The sequence below is a fragment of the Typopeltis vanoorti genome, chromosome 3 (genome assembly GCF_054136105.1).
Source record: "Typopeltis vanoorti isolate ZY-2024b chromosome 3, IOZ_Tvanoo_1.0, whole genome shotgun sequence".
Lineage (NCBI taxonomy): Eukaryota > Metazoa > Arthropoda > Arachnida > Uropygi > Thelyphonidae > Typopeltis > Typopeltis vanoorti.
The window spans coordinates 119,214,213-119,232,357 of NC_143551.1; the positions used below are offsets into that span (position 1 = coordinate 119,214,213).

Genomic DNA, 18,145 nt, shown 5'->3' on the forward strand with positions numbered 1-18,145 from the left:
ATAAAGACTGAATACATCCACATGTGGATTACTGTAGTCAAGTGGGGATGAGGAAGCGGTGGAGAAGATTCAGAGATGAGTGACCAAGATGGTGAGTGATCTGTGAAATGTTCCCTATAAAGATAGAGTGAGAGTGTAGGATAGGAGAAAAAGAAGGGATATAATAGAAACATTTAAGTTGCTTAAAGGGTTTTATGGGATTGATGCAGGGGAAATGTTTAGCACTTGGCTGGAGGGGGCAGAACAAGGGAGTCATCCCTGGAAGTTGAATAAAGGTGTGGTTAGTAGGGGTGTGAGGACTAGATTTTTTGCTTGGAGAGTTCTGAATGAGTGGAATGGGTTGCTCAGTTGTGAGTGCTTTGTCTGTTAATGGATTCAAGGAGAGGTATGATAGTTTGTGTGGATAGTTGGGTCTCCCATGATGAGTCTATGGACGCCTCCATGGAGGTGTCCATATAATAATAATGATAATAATAATTTTATATTTTGTCCTATTGGCGTTGATTTTACACTAGATTGACTCAAAAGAACTGCTATCTGCAAGACTGACTCTTACTCTTGTTGGTTGCAATTCATCTGCTGTCATTAGCAGTACCCCATCTCATGTCCTGTCTACTCTATCTTCCCTTCAAATAGTAAATCCATCACATTCTATTCCTGTAACCATGTCATCTGCTATTAGCCAAGTCTCGCAAATTACTATAACATTTGGTGAGGTTGCATTAACCAATGCCAAAAATTTCTCCCTCTTGTTCCTGATATTTCTGGCATTAGTATATAGAAACTGCATAGTTCCTGTAGGCCCCCCAGTTAACTATACATCCTGATTTGATCCCTATTCAATATTTTTGCTTGAGAGACTAGATTCTGCACTTGTTGGTCATTCTCAAATTATTTCATTTGTTTCACGGGTGCCTTCACATATACTTGTTTGCATCTGCCCTGATTCTTTAGTTTTCCCGACTTTGCACTTCCACACTCTCAGTGGACAAAGCTCTCTCTTGACACATAACTCTGAATCCATTTAAGTGCAGTCCATCATCATCATTACATCTATCAAACTCAGGCCATAGGCCCACAAACTATACATCATTCCTTCTGCATGGCCTGCATATTGATTCATTAACTATCATTGCCCTCCTTCTCAGTTTGCCTCTATCATAGTGTTGCAGCAGACAGACAAACTTCACCTTCTTACTCATCTTTTTAGCTTCTTCCAATAACCTTTTCACATCTTACTTCATACAATACTTCTCACCTTTCAGGTCATTGATTCCAGCCAAAACATCCAATTCTTTCACCTTCCCTTTCTCTCCAATACTTTCAGTTTCATGGCTTTCAGTACTAACTTCCGCTACTTCATTTTAGTCTCACAATCTTTCAAAGTAATTACTCCATACATCAAGAATATCTTTATCTTCAGTTTTCATGTCCTCTTTATTATTTCTAATGCCCTTTACAGTACTCTTTCTTCCATTTCTGAGTTTCTTTAATAGCCTTTAGAATATTTTACCATCTTCCTGATTTTTTTCCTAATATTTATTTTCAATGTTCTGATCAAAGTCTTCCCATGACTTTTGTTTAGTTAATTTTATGCAATATTATTATTATTCAGGCCTCCATGGAGTCAAAAGACTAATCGTGGGAGGTCCTTCCTAAGAAACACAAAGTCTATCAAGACTCATCGAGGAGAGGTCCTCCCCGAAGAAACACAAAGTCTATCATACCACTCCTTAAATAAACTCATTGACCGTTCTCACCCTCACCACTCTATCAGGCAATGCATTCCACGGCTCAACCACCCTCCATGCAAAGAAACCACTCCTCATCCTCTTGCTCACAGTTTCCTTTCGTAACTTCCAGGGATTACCTCTTGTCATCACTCCTTCCCGCTGTTCAACGAAGCGAAAGAACTCCCCAGTGTCAACCCTGTAACCACCTCTCAACAGTTTAAAAGTCTCAATCATATCACCTCTCCTTCTTTTATCCACCAAACTCTGCAGCCCACATTCCCTCAGCCGATCCTCATAACTATCATTGTACAGTCCTGGAACCATATCTGTCTTTGTACCCTTTCCACAGTTAATTTATCCCTTTCAAATCCTGGGGACCAAATCTGAGAACAATAGTCCAAGTGTGGTCTGATCAGGGTCTTATACAACAGAATGATAACTGTTTTATCTCTGCAGGTCTGTGTCCTTCTCATTATTGCAGCAATCCTCTGTGTTACCTTCGTCACCTTTGCAATATGTCCTCCAAATTTCTGGTTTCTATCAATCATCAACCCCAGATCTATTGTCTCCCCTACTTCCTCCAGTATAACTCCTCCCATAGAGTATGCAGTGTCCCATCGATGTTTCCCAAACCTCAAGCCCTTACATTTTGCTGAATTAAACCAACAAACCCCATTCATATGCCCATCTATCTAGCTTATTCAAATCCTCTTTCAGGGCTGCCGCATCTGCACTATTACTAATAATCCTTCCCAGCTTCGCATCATCTGCAAACAACTGAATATCCCCTTGCAATACACTGACAATGTCATTGATATAAAGGTTAAACAATATAGGTCCCAGTACTGAGCCCTGTGGGACCTCACTTGTAACCCTCTGCTTCCTTGAAACTGCCCCACTATACACAACTCTCTGATACCTATCAGACAGCCAATCCTGAATCCAGTTGACCAATCTGACATCCAGACCCATGTGCTGTAACTTAAATATCAGCTTATCATGGCACCCTGTCAAATGCCTTGGCTAAGTCTAAGAAAATGGCAGTATATGCCTTTCCCTTATCTAATGCTCTTGTAACTTTATCATAAAAGGCTAGCATATTGCTAAAACAAGAGCACACCCCCTTCACAAATCCATGTTGACTCTCACAGATAACATTATCCTCATCTGCCCAGTGCTGTATACGGTCCCTCACTATTTTCTCCAAGATCTTAACAACTACTGATGACACACAAACTGGTCTATAATTAGACTTCCAGTTTGCTACCGCCCTTATGCAATGGCATTATCTTGCCTTCCTTCCATTCCATGGGCACCTTTCTAGCAGCCAGACTTTCATTGAAATGCAAGGTCAAAGGCACTGTCAGTTCCCTAGCACATTCTCTCAAAACTCGTGGAGAAATACCATCCAGTCCCACAGCTTTACTGACATCCAGCGTACTCAGTATTTGTTTTCTTCAGTACTTGTCACTGAATCTCCAAGAATTGGTTCCTGTTCTCAAACTCTTTCATTTTTTCTTGAATAATGTTTGTGTATTTTAGTCTACAGTTCAAATCTAAGAGCTGCTCAACTTTTATTTGCTTTAAAAGTTTCTTATATGTTCTCCTTTTCAATATGAAATTCAATTTTATCCTACTCAAGACTAAATGGTGATCACTTCCACTTTAAAATCCTCTGTATACTCTAGTGACCTGCACCAGTGAGAAAACATGAGTATCTACGTAGGCTGTTCAATAAGTAATAAGACTATATTTATACAGAAAACAGATTAACTTTAATCGCCATCATTTACATGGTATTTTTCGAAGTAACTACTGTGAGGCACGATGCATTTGTCCCAATGTTGCGTCCACTTCTTAAACACATGTGAGAGTCCGTTTTTTGAGTTTTCTTTCAAAACTGCCTCCGCAGCTTTTATACATGCTTTGTTACTTTCGAAATGGCAGCCTCTTAGTGGTTTCTTGAGCTGAGGAAACAGCCAGAAATCGCACGATGCGAGATCAGGACTGTATGGAGGGTGTGGTAGGATATCTGTGTTGTTCTTCTGCAAAACGTCCACTACACAACCAGCAATATGTGGCCTTGCATTATCGTGGTGCAATAAGAAGCCATTCTTCAGCAATGGACGCTTCCTTTTGACGTGCTTGATGATAATCGTTGTTGTGTTGATCATTGTCTCTGTGATGGACGTTGAATGTCTTCCCTCACATTCAAGATCTTCCACATTTTGCCTTCCTTCCTTAAAAGTTTTATGCCAGTGAAAAACACTTGCCCTCAACGTTACTTCATCATGGAAAGCTTCGTGTATCATGTTAAAAGTGTCCTATGCCGATTTTTGCAAACGCACACAAAATTTAATCGCATAACGCTGTTCCAAGGACGCATCCATTTCGAAGACTGGTCGCACTTCATAGGCGCGCCGATGAGCACTTGCGTTTAGTCAAATGAAACTCTGGCACATCAACCTGTATACGCCATCTATCAACCTCTTTTGTTAATACATACAGCAACATTTCTTTATTCCACAGAAATTAATATTGTGATGAGTAGTTTTGCCACAGTTAAAATTAGTCTTATTACTTATTGAACAGCCCACGTACAATAACGTGGTCAATGGGACTTTTCTTATTCCTTGCATCTTTTCTCCATGTGAATTTATGTACATTTTTATGTTGAAACATAGTGTTAGTAATAACTAGTCTATGTCCCGAGCAGATATCTAGCAGGTATTTACCATTATTATTATTAGCTTTGCTTTCTTCTCCAAATTTTCCCAAAACATTATATGTCTGGTAATCATTTCCTATTCTGCTGTTTAGATCTCCAACAAGGACAAATGTTTTCTTTTTTGTTTTGTCAGCTGCCCTCTCTAATGCTTCAAAAAATTCTTCCCCCCTTCTTCCTTTTTAGAATCTTCTGTGGAACCATAAGCATAAATAAGTTTCATTGTTCAGTTTCCAGATATTAGCTCACATCACCCAACTTGATATTGCCTGCCATTCAAGAAGATTATTCTCATATTTAGCATTTAATATTATAGCTACCCCTTCTTTTCCTTGATTGTTATTTCCTCAATATATTTTCTTGTATTTGTTGCTTTGAAAGATCTCGCCTGTTTTTGTCTTCTTTGATCTGGCACTTATCCAATTCTTCTACTCGTTCCATTTCTTTTCCATTGATGCTTCTTATGTTAATAATGTCAATCTTAATCTCTGCTGATGTTGAATTGAGAGGTTTGGGTTTGTTCCAGTGGTTGACTTTTTGCTGTTCACCCCTGGTTTCCTGACAAAAACAATGGAAGCTTTGTTTAACTGGGTGACGTCCCAGCTGGGATGAAATTCCATCACGTTGTACCATCATTTTGAGTTATGGTTTAAGCCAATAAGAACACAATTTATTTGGCTAAATCCTAAATTGCCAGCCCATCCTTGTTTGTTCGGTATCTAGGTAGATACCCAGCATGGTGCAATCACGAGAATGCGAGGATTGAACATCAGGTCAGAAGCACTGGTCGGTATTCTGTTTTCCAAAAGGCAATGTGGAGGTGTCCAGCCTTGATCCTTAAGCACCCCTTAAGGTATGATGATGATGATGATGATAATAGTAATAATAATAATAATAATAATAACAACAACAACAATGACAACATGCCCGTCCATAGGATTTATTAATAGGACTAATACACCTTTTTGAGAGTACTAGACTTTCAGATAGGTTTATAGGGAAAAAAAAAAAACTGTTGTGCACTCATGGAAATTCTGAGCAGCAAATTATTATCATTAATCCTTGAAGAGAATTATATACAGTATTGTCATATTGTAAGTTATAAATAATTCAAAATTAATGAGAAGAGAGATTAAAATACAGGAGAGTTACATTTTATTTCATAGCTTCATTAACATGTATCCTTATCTTTTAATTATATACTGCTATAAATGAAACATTGCATTATAAGGGACAAATGTACTTAGGCCTGGTACAAGCTTGGCTATTTTAAGAAAGAAGATTTAATATAATGTTCCTTGAATGTTTAAAATAATCTGTAGACATTTGTTTATTTTTAAAAAATGAACAAAACAAAAACTACTCATAACAGTATGCAAGAATAGAAAAGAAAATCAAGGGATTTTATATTCTGAAATGACTGATAGTTACTTGATTCAGCACTTTATTTCCAAACTTTTTATTTTGGAAATAAAAAGTTTGGAAATAAAGTTTTAGAATTACAGTAAGGCAGTTTGATATAGTGATAGCACTACATTATATTAAAGTGAATACATATTAAAATTTAACTGCATAAGAAAGCAAAACAATGATAGTCCAGCATATATACATGAAAAGATCCAGTGTTTCTCTTTGGTAATTACTGAGTGCGTCTGCTAAATTGGAAAGAAGCAAATGTGTGATAAGAAAAATAAGATTATGATCGGGAGTGTAAGAAAAATGAAGGAGCGAGTGTTGTACGGTGATTCATTAGTAAGAGATAATAGATGAGAGTTTGACAAAATTGTACGTACCTGGTGGGAAAATTAAGGATGTAAGTGAGTCTATTAGAGCGCAAAAGCAGAGGGTGTAAGAAATGATAGTAGTGGCAGGAACAAATGATTTAAAAGGAGAAAAAATTGCTATGAGAGAGGACTTGAAGGAAGTACTAGAGGTAGAAAAAGAAAAGAGTGAGAGAGTTAAGATAGTGAGTCTGTTGCCGCAGTATGACAGAGAAGAGTTGAGAAGGAGGGCCATAATTGCAAATGACTCTATGCACAGGTTATGCAGGAGGAGTGGTGTGGAGTGAGTTTGATGGGCAAAAGGATTTATACAAGATGGATGGTTTGCATCTGAATGGATTTGGTGTGTGGAGACTGAAAAAGTGTTGTTGAATGAAGTGAAAGTGGATGTGCAGAATCAGGGAAACTAGAGTTATTAAGGGTGGGGGTGGATATGCAGACATCAGAGAGGCAGTTGAGTGTAAGAATGTGTATAATATGCCCGAGCTAGTACAAAGGACAACAAATCAGAATGGGATAGTTAGTATAAGGCATCAAGATAGGGGTGGGACTAACAGGCTTCTGCATTTCATGTATACTAATGCAAGGAGTATTAGGAACAAGAAGGAAGAATTTTTGGCCTTGGTTGGCTCTTCCTGGCTGCAACTAATGCCAATAACATTAGTGAAACATGGCTGACAGAAGATGATATAGCTAGTGGGATAGAATGTGAAAGGTATAGTGTGTTCAGGAGGAACAGGGAGAATAAAATGGGGAGAGGAGGGAGGAGTATTATTGATGATAGCTGATGAACTGCAGCCAAGGAGAATAGAAGTTGAACTGCAGGATAGAGACAAGAGCACATTTGTGGCTATTTGGTGTGAGATTGAGACTAGCAGAACAAAATATACAGTTGGGTGCTGCTATAGACCAGGTAATGGAATAGATGGTGGAGATAGTATGCATAAGCAAATAGGTGCAATGAGTGGAAGGAGGGTAATTATTATGGTGGATTTCAACTATGCTAACATTGATTGGAAGGAGGAGAGGACACACGGGAAGAAGGAATTGGATTTTATGCAGTTATTAAGGGATAACTATCTGATAAGCATGTAATGGAAAACACTAGGGGTTCGAGAATGCTTGACCTAGTATTTGCATTCGAGAATTTGACTCTAATGAATATGACCACATTGCCACCAATTGGTGAGAGTGATCATAAGAGCTTACCTGGGAGGTGGCTAAATGTGTGGAATTTTCAATTAAGACAGAGTACATGTGGAATTACCATGCTAGTAAGTATGACAAGCTTAGGAGATTGCTTGGTTCAGTACCATGGCATGTAAAACTGCAAAAGCTTGATGTTGATAGTGTATGGCAGGTGGTTAAGGAGCGTTTGCAGGAGGTAATATCTGACTATATACCTAGAGTCTGAATAGTAAATCGAGTAGGAGTTAAATGGATGAATAACACCATTAAGCTTGAGCTGCAAAAAAAGAGAAAAATGTGGAGGGAATTTAAGGAGAAAGGTGACCTGCAGGCACACAAACGGTATAAAGCGCAGGCCAGAAGGGTAACGAGTGTGGTAAGAAAAGCAAAAGTGGATTATGAAAGGGAATTAGCCATGCAAGCTAAAGAGAATCCCAAACAGTTTTTTCGATATGCTGAAAGTAAAAGAAAAAATATATATGGCAGAATGATTTTAAGGAATGCCGATGGTAGGGAGGTAACCGAATCAGTTGATATAGTGGAATTACTGAGTGAGCGCTTTGCAAGAGTATGTCATCCATGTGGTGATATTGCAGGAATGAAGGAACCAATAACTTATATGGGAATTGTGGTGAATGAAGTGGAGGTCAATAGTCTATTACAAAACCTTAATGTGACATCTGTGGGATTGGATGGTATAACAGCTCGGGTCATGCGTGAAGCAGCTAAAGAATTGTCTGTGCCCTTGACCATTTTGTTTAATTTGAGTCTCAGGTCTGGGTTAGTCCCGAGGTGGTGGAAAGAGGGGGAAAGTAGTTCCACTGCATAAAGGAGGTTCCAAGACTGCTGTTGCAAATTACCGATCAGCATATCAGGAGTCGTTGTCAAGGTCTTGGAGAAAGTAGTCACGAGAAAAATACAGGAATGGATAGATGAAAATGGGATACTGTATGGGGGACATCATGGTTTTGTGAAGGGTAGATCATGCCTCAGTAACTTTCTCAAGTTTTATAACACAGTGACGGCTGAACTGGATAAGGGTAATGGGTATACAGTGATACTGCTGGACCTTGCTAAGGGCTTTGACAGGATACCACATGGAATTCTAATCAGTAAACTGCAGCATATGGGGATGGATATAGGGTTGGTGAGATCAATAGGAGGGTGGTTGATGGAGAGATAACAGAGCATAGTTTATTCAGGAGTAGAGTTCAAAAGACGGCTGTGACTAGTGGTGTACCGCAGGGTTCTGTTCTTGGACCACTACTATTTAATTTGTTCATTAACGATATAGGAAAGAAACTGAGAAGAACTGTTCATTTGTTTGCTGATGATGCAAAGTTGGGTAGAGCAATAGCGAATGCATATGATGTCAAAATTTTGCACGACGATTGGGATAGATTGGAGGACTGGGCTAAGGAGAATGGATGTCAATTTAACTTGGCAAAATGTAAGGTTATGAATTTTGGTGTGAAAATATTAGCAGCAGTATACCACAATGACGGAACTGTACTCCAGGAGATTGACAATGCCAGGGATTTAGGAATGTTGGTGGATAGGGAGTTGAAGTTTAGGGGGCACATCGCAAAAGTGGCTAAATCAACCCATCAAATCACTTGGTTACTGAAGAATACTTTGACGAACAGAGACAAGCAAGTTATTGTTCCTCTGTATCAAGCCTTGATAAGACCCCATCTTGACTACTGTTCCCGGATTTGGGCACCAGGGATTCTTGATGGGGAGAGGTGGAGAGGATCCAGAGGTGAGTGACCAAGATGATACCAGGTCTATGGAATGAACCTTATGAGAACAGGTTGAAGATTTGTAGGTTAGCAGAAATTGGTTGATAGGCGGAAAAGAGGTGATATGATTGAGACATTCAAATTACTGAAGGGTTTCTATAAGATTAATTCAGAGGATATTTTTGAGAACAGACTGGTGGTGGGAGGACTAGGGACCATCCATGGAAACTGGGCAAGAGTATGGTTAGCAAGGGTGTTAGAGCTAGGTTTTTTACTTGGAGAGTGGTGAATGAGTGGAATAAGCAGCCAGAGTCTGTTGCGGGTGCCATGACTGAATGAGTTCAAGGCGAAATATGATAGATTCTGTGTGAATGTTGAATTGTTGTTCTTGACAATATATTAGGGCCTCCCTCGATGAGTCTAAGGACTCCTTAGAGTTGCCCGTAATAATAACAATATTTTGTCACTTTTAAATTGTATTCTGATAAGCTGTTAATATTTCTGATATCAATCACACATACATTCTAAAAAAAAAAAACACATTAATTTTTGCTAATAATATTGAAATTGCAATTTGTTTGTAGGGTCCAGAACTTCCAAAATATTACCAGCAGTTTCTTCAGGGAGGACCGGTATTTGCTCGTATCTTGTTGATGCCAAGCGAAGCTGGCTTATCACGCTTTGGAGCATTTCAGTGTGAGGTTACTACTCGAGGTGTCACTACTCCGATTGTTGCCTTGAAATTAGCTCCAGACTCATTAGGTATTTAAGAGAACAGTGTTAAATTTTGCTCCCTATTTCAGCTATTGTATAACACAATAGCACTTTTCTTAAAATTGGGTTTTCTGTTATTCTATGATTAAATAAACATTCTGATACTGTACTTAAAATTAATGATATGAACTGTTTTCTTGTTACAGTTTTCTTGTGTTGGAGTTCTGCTGTCATGTTCTGGATGCTATATAAATTGCAGATGGGTCCTCCAGATTCTGGGAATTATTAATCCATCATTTTTGTTAAGATTTGGGCAATGTTTCAGCATCTCACAGGCTTCTTTGAACTTTCTTACAAACATGTTTTGGTGTGTATAAGGATTTGGTGCCTTTCCAGTTGATTCGGTGACATGTTTGAATCATGTGGTCTGACATAGCTGTTTTACCATAGTGGGGGAATTTGATGTTTATCTTTTTCTTATTGGGATGGTGCACCTTGTTTCTCTTATGTAGAGTAGGTTGCAGGTGCACTGAATTTTGTAAAGCCCAGGATCGGCAAGGTAGGGATGGGGATCTTTGGATGCGCTGTTTATACTTCTTAATTTTGCAGGAGGTTTGAGGGTTGCCTTAATGTTGTATTTACATAGTATTCTATCTATTTTTTCTGATATTCCCCTAATGTACAGGGTGTTCGGGATAAATTTGACAGTTTCGTAAGGAAAAAGAAAATCTTCTTTGTATCTATTAAATTTAATGAATTGACAAAAAAACATTACAGGCAGAGTTAATTACAATACTATCAACAAGATTTACTCAAAATAACCACCATTAGCATCGATCACAGCTTCAATTCTGCTTCGGAACCTCGAACAAGCTGATGCTACAGTCTCCCTCGGAAGGGCCGCAAAAACTGTTTTAATTTTATCCATTAACTGGGCTTTTGTATTACTGGAAGTGCGATTGGTGTCTTTTTCAACTGCGCCCCATACAAAATAATCCATGGAGTTAAGGTCTGAGGAGTTTGGAGGCCAAACATTTGGACTGGTGAAGTCGTAGAAATTTTCAGACAACCATTTTTGACTTTTCCCAGAGGTGTGGCAAGGGGCCGAATCCTGCTGCCATACATACGGCCTACCATTGGCTACCCTTGTTATCCAGGGCTTGACTACAGTTAGCAACTCCACGAACAAAGCCCGAATTCCAATGCCAGGGTTCTTCAACACCTGTTCCTGCAGATTTGCGAGGAATTCTGCTGTACGAACGCAATCAGATCGTCTGCTAGGGATCTTTCTTCTTGCTACATCCTCGTAGTCACCATTGCAAGTCTCTAGTTCATGCCTGATTGTTTTTACTGTATTCAGGGAGCATTGGGCAGCAGTCGTAATATCCTTATTTTGATGGCGGGCACGAATCATCATGATACAAGTTATTCTCTTCCATGATTCAGGTGGGTTCGAGCTATCCATCCTTTCTGACATCTTGTATATGAATGAAGAAGGGTCCAAACTTTTAAATGAAGAGAAGTGTGTGTTAATACATGTAACTTACGGAAAAATATAATTAATTATAAATATGTCAAATTTATCCCGAACACCCTGTATAGTATGGCTATGGTATTCCATTCTTGTAATCTTTTTTGCTTTTAATGATAATATTGTGGAGGATCTTGTGAACTATTTTTTTGTTGCAGCCATTTTTTTATAAATGTTTGACTAACATATTCTTTGTTCAGCTCTTGCTCACTGGAGAAGATTGTTAGGACTATCCTTTGTGTGTAGGTTTGCAGTAGAGTGTGAATGAAAGGCAGCCCAAGGTAAGACTGTGACAAGTGTGCTCATTGCTTGAAATCCTTCATTTAAAAGTTGGCTATGGTGGGGTGGTGAGGAAAGTGGTGAGCCCATGACTGTATCTTCTTTTTTGTAGGTAGAATTTATTTTGCCACATGAAATATCCGGAGTGAATTATGCTGGCAAAGAGAGCCGTGATATTGGGTGGAAATATGTTCTGTATGAGAAGAATAGTATCATTGATCGGGACATTAGTGAAAAGGACAGTTATGTCAAAGTTGACTAATAAATCTTTGTCGTTGAGTGTGATGTTTTTAATTTGTTTATGAAGTGTTGTGTTTTTTTTTATGTAGCTAATGTAGTAATGTAGCTTGTGTTCTGTACAAGTTTGTTTTCCTGATGACCTCGATATAGAGATCAAAACGTTGAGGTATTTTATTAATTATAAGTAAAGTAATTACTCCAACACGTGTGTGTTGGTGTCTTCATAAATTCTTCACTATGAATGCTGACCACCATGTAAGAATTGCCATAATCCATAGAGAGTTGACCCACAAACCATACAGCCTCTACAGTAAGATAAAAATACATGTTTCCATGTTAATTATTATTATTATTATTATTATTATTATTATTATTATTATTACCCAAGACCTCATGGAGTCAAAGCCTCATCGAGGAGATCCTTTTGTCATACACACAGCTCATCATATCGTGCCTTAAACCTCAAATTCTCTGCAGACACTACATTCTCAGGGAAGGCATTCTGATCATTCACAACTCTGCATGCAAAAAACCTGCTTCTCACCCCCCTGATCTCCCACTGTTTTCTGTATATCCTCTCCAACATTGATCCTATAACAATCCCTTACTAATTTATAGGTCTCTATCATATCTCCCCGCTTCTTCCTATTCACTAGACTCTGTAAATTGCATCTTCTTACCTCATATTAGACATTCCAGATGTCAGAAACTACCTTAGTCAGTCTTCCCTTTCCAACATCTCTTCATCCTTCTGAAAACCAAATCTGGGCACAGTAGTCCATGTGTGGCCTAATCAAAACCTTATACAATGGAAAAAGAATCTCCCTACTTCTACAAGTCATCATCCTTGTAGAAGGATGATGACTTGCATCATTCCCAGAAGTCTGTGTTGTCTTCACAATTTTGGCAATGTATCCCCTAAATTTCAGATCCTTATCCACTATCACTCCAAGATTTCTTATTTCCTCCAACTCTGACAATACATCCCCACAATCATAAATTCTACATCTCATCTTTGTTTCTCAAATTTTAAAACCTTATATTTCACAACATTGAACTCGCATCCTGATTCCCATGCCCAACCACTCAATTTATTCAAGTATTCTTGTAAGGCCACAACATCTTCTCTACTCTTCATAGTTTGTCCCAACTTTGCATCATCTGCAAACAACTGAATATCTCCATCCAAATCTTTGCCAAAATCATTAACATACAAGTTAAACAGTAATGGCCCTAAAACAGATCCCTGTTTTAGGGATCTGTTTTAGGGCCATTTTAGTGACTTTCCTCTTCCTGGATATTGCTCTCCCATTCACAACTTGCTAATACCTATCAGATAGCCAGTCTCTGATCCAACACACTAATCTAATATCCAACCCATTCACTCTAGTTTGACTATTATCATGTGGTAATCTATCAAAAGCCTTTGTGAAATCTAAGTATATTACTGTGTATCCTTCTCCTGTGTCCAAGGAAGCAGTCACTTTATTATAATAAGTAAGTAGATTACTAAAACATGATCTCCCTTTAGCAAATCTATGCTATCCATCAAAGATAATATAATTGTAGTCAACCCAACTCTGGATCCTAGTTCTCACAAGCTTCTCCACCAACTTAACCACAACACCTGACATACAGATAGGCCTATAATTTGATGCTTGAGTTCAGTCATGTCCCTTATAAAGAGACACAGTCTTGCCCTTCTTAGAAACTTGACCCAGTGCAAGACTCATATTAAAAAAATATGTCAAGGCAGATGTCAACTCCCTGGCACGTTCCTTCAGAATACATGGTGATATATTATCAAGTCCCACAGCCTTATTAGCATATATAGAGTTTGCTCAACTCCCCACACACACACCTCTTGTTAGCTTCAGTCAGGCTCTCCTCCCCATCATCAGCTGCTCTCAATTCTTCCATAAAGTCACATTCATAAGAATGAAAGACCTTTATGAACTATATCTTCCACAACATCTGTCTTTATACCATTTTCTCCAGTTGATGTCATTCTTCCATTATCATTCTTTTTTTTGCTGGATGCATATCGAAAGAGCTCCCTAGGATTCGTTTTGGCTTCATTAACTAACTGCTGCTCATACATCACTTTTGCTGCCCTTACCAACCAAGTCACCCACCTTACCTGGTCTTTGTAATCCTCACTGAATTAGTTATTGCCACTTCTCTTATGCTGCCACCATAATGCTCTTTTTTCTCTGTATCACATACTTAGTCTTAATCTTACATACTATATCACAGGGTTCGATTGCTACATTCAAGACATATCTGAAAACTACATTTTCTCAAGCAATAACAGCAATGGACAACGATGATATAACATTCATCCATTTCACACCTACCTTATTTAACCTTCTGACCTTTGGAATACATTTATAATACATTAATTGGCTAATCTTTCTTAAACTAGGTAGGGACAACAATTTGATACTTAACTGCATTAAACTTAAAAGGAAGTTTACTTCAGCCAAATGGCTCAATGTTTATGCCTGTATGGAAAAAGCTATGTTGAGAGAACAAATACATGAGGCCTGCAAATATTTAGCAATTACCAAAATGACGTTCTACAACTAAAATTGGGGCTACCAAACTTGTTATGATGGTCAGCATTGGTTTATTATGGGAAAGTCATGCTTCAACAGTCTCCTTACATATTACAACAGGGTGACAAATTCACTCAATAAGGAGATGTATATACAGTGGTATATACATCTCCTTAGTACTTGGATTTTTTCAAAGGCCTTTGATAAACTTCTACATGACAAGCTAGTAGCTAAATTGAAACAGCTTGATTAGATAACAAACTAATAAATTGGATAGCTGATTGCCTATCAGACAGGTATCAGCAGGGTTGTATATGGTGCAGTGTTATCTCAAAAGATGAAGGTCACTAATGGAGTGCTACAGGTATCTGTTTAGTTACCATTATTGTTTAACTTTTATGTTAATGACATTGGAACTGGTTTAATTAGAGATATGTAACTCTTTGTCGATGATGCAAAATTGGGAAGATCTATGAGAAGTAGAGCAGATGTTGTGGCCTTGCAGGAAGATCTGAAAACGATCATGTGAGTGGGCAATTAGTGGAGCTATCAGTTTAATATTACAATGTGTGCAATCTTGAAATTTGGTATGCAAGGTTTGGTATAGAGAGTATACAGTTATTGGAGAAATTTTGAAGGAGGTGGAAGACATGAGATATATCTCATGTCTCATGAAGTTTAGGGATCACATTGGTAAAATTGTAAGACCGTCCCAAAGGATTATGACAATAATGAGGAGAACATTGACATACAAAAACAAAGAAGTTATGGTTCCCCTGTATAAGGCTTTTATAAGGCCACATATGGATTACTGTGCACAGACTTGGTCACCTGGTTTTCAGGGGATTGAGGTTGTTTTAGAGAAAGTTTTCTAAGTTAGTGTCTGGTTTGTGGAATGTCAAATATCAGGAGAGATTGAGGCATCAACTTACAGAGCCTTGTAAATAGAAGAAGAAGAGGGGAATATGATTGAGACATATAAGTTGGTAAAGTACTTACCAGATTAATGTGGAGAAGCTATATCATTAATTGAGTAGAGGGAAACAAATTGAGTAGAGGGAAGCAAGGGTAGAACCAGAGGTCATCCATGGAAGCTGTATAAGGAGGGTATGAGCAGGAGAGTGAGAATTCTTTGGATGGAGAGTGATGGAGAGTGATTTCATGCAATGCATTGCGTGAAAGTGTGGTGAGTGCAGAAACTGTGAATGGGTTTAAGGCACAGTTCGATGATCTTTTTTGCATGAGTCAATCTCCCACAACGAGTCCTTTCAGTCCATGGAGGTTAGATATTTATTAATATCTAATTTATTTATTTATATCTATTTATTAATATCTATTCATTAATTTATTATTATTATCATTATTATAACAATCTCCCCTCTTCACTGCTAACATTGTTTTCTTGTTAATTCTTAATACCAAGTCCCAAGTCCCTTTGCAGGTGAATAAATTCCATATCCCTCCAGATTTATGTCTCCATAGTTGAAGTCTGCCATAATAATTACTTGATATGTAATCATTGTGGTAATTTGCTGATGCATGTCTTTCACATCATTCCATCGCTTTCCTGGCCTACAGCAGCAATCAACTATACATTTTGTCTGGTTGTTTCTATGTCACACTAGATTACTTCAAATGAACTGCATCCTCATATCTCTCTTCCTGATTTTTTTAGGTGCAGTTCATCTACTGTTATTGGCAGCACTCCTTCCCCCCTCCAACTTGTTTTTTTCTATCCCCTTTGAAAATATGATATGTCTTACATTCTACCCTCTTACTACGTCATCTGTTCAGCCAACTCTCACCAGTGACTATAACTTTTGGCTAGGTAGCACCAACCAAAAATAAAAACTACTCCTTGTTTCCAGTACTTCTAGTATTAGTACAGGTGGTCCTCGACTTACGGCGCCCAAAAATTATTATTCTTAAAAATTCTCTAATTTAACTTTGCCGCCAGCATATACATACATATATTACATTGCTTTTGTATACGCATCACAGCGTTGCTATTAGTCGACAAGCAAAGCCTATCACCAATATGCAATAGCTGCTGCTATGATTCACCCACTTCTAACTTATCACAGCCTTTGGCACGTAAGTTGCTATTCAGCAGTCGAAGTGTTTGTTTCTCTCGTTGCAATTTTTGTATCTCGTTGTAACTCTGTCATGTCCAGTAAGAGAAGTAAAACTACTGATGAAAATTCCAACATAAAAAAGAAGGTGAGGAAAGCTTTAAGTTTAGATGTTAAAATGAAGATCATTAAAGCAAATGACAAAGGAAAGAGAGTCTGTGAAATAGCATGAGAAGAAAAACTATCTCGTTCAACTGTTTCAACAATCATAAAAGATAAATCAAGAATAATGGAGGCAGCTAAAGGGGAGTTAATATGAAATATACAATTTTAACGAAAAAAAAGAGAAGAGCCAATTCATGAAATGGAGAAGCTTTTAATGATATGGATAGATGATCAAATCAACAAGAATATTCCTCTCAGTTTGTTTACGATTCAAACAAAAGCATGCAGCTTATTTGACAATTTAAGGAAACAGCAAGAAGATAAATATGGCACGCATACATTTAATGCTAGTAAAGGTTGGTTTTATCAATTCAAAAGCTGATTTAACTTACATAACATACGAATAATGGAAGAAGCTGCTAGTTCTGATTTTGAAAGTGCCGAAATTTTCAAGAAAAATCTGAAAGCGATGATAAAAGACGAAGGCTATTTGCTAGAGCAGATTTTTAATTTAGATGAAACCGGACTGTTCTGGAAAAGAATGCCAGAACGAACTTACATTCACAGAGCAGCTACATCGGTGCCTGGTTTTAAGGCATTTAAAGATAGGATTAAGCTTCTTCTTGGAGGAAATGCTGCTGGTTTTAAATTAAAACCATTTCTTGTTTACCATTCACAAAACCCCAGAGCTTTGAAAAACATTGACAAGAATAAACTGATAGTTTACTACAGGAGTAATCCTAAGGCTTAGGTGACAATTGTTTTATGCAAAGACTGGTTCTTAAATTGTTTTATTTCAGAAGTACATGCCTACTGTCTTGAAAAAAACATTCCTTTTAAAATTCTATTGTTGCTTGACAATGCTCCAGGACATCCTCTTCACATTGGCGATTTGAATGAAAATATAAATGTGATTCATGACTTATTTTTCACGGTATTAACAACACCACAAACACTTTTATCAACAAGATGTTTTATTAACGCTTATATTTCACTGATTTTCAACTCAGCATCATCAGAGCACAACACACTTGTAAACACGACAGTGAGTGAGTGAAACAATATAATTGCAAAAGACAAAAGATCTAAAAGTCCTATTTTTTTGGCACCCTCTAACGGGAAAAAAAAAAAAAAAACCGCAGTTATCTAGGAGTTTTTCTTAGGATAACCGTCTCCCAAATTTTTGGCAAATTAATGCAACCATATTTGTTAAGGTTGGGAGAATTCTTCAAAAAGAATTTTGAAGAATTCTTTTTGAAGAATTCTTCAAAATTCTTCAGAACTGCTGACTCAAAAACCAATCTTTCAGATCTATAACGACTCCTAAATAGCACATTCGTTTTCCTCCATCTAATTCTGTGTGAAGGAGTGTCCAAAGCGTGGTCTGCAAGTCCCGACTTACCATAGTAATAGTAGC

The 18,145-nt window shown here is 37.9% G+C and overlaps 1 protein-coding gene across 1 annotated transcript in view; it reads left to right on the forward strand.

Annotated features, from left to right (window-relative positions):
* LOC150108517 (receptor-type tyrosine-protein phosphatase mu-like) overlaps positions 1–18,145 on the forward strand; it is a 1,155,664-nt gene that overhangs the window by 110,000 nt on the left and 1,027,519 nt on the right. The window contains exon 3 of the mRNA XM_090415942.1: positions 9,754–9,931. Coding sequence (XP_090272068.1) covers positions 9,754–9,931 — 178 coding nt within the window. The remainder of the gene's footprint in view (positions 1–9,753; positions 9,932–18,145) is intronic.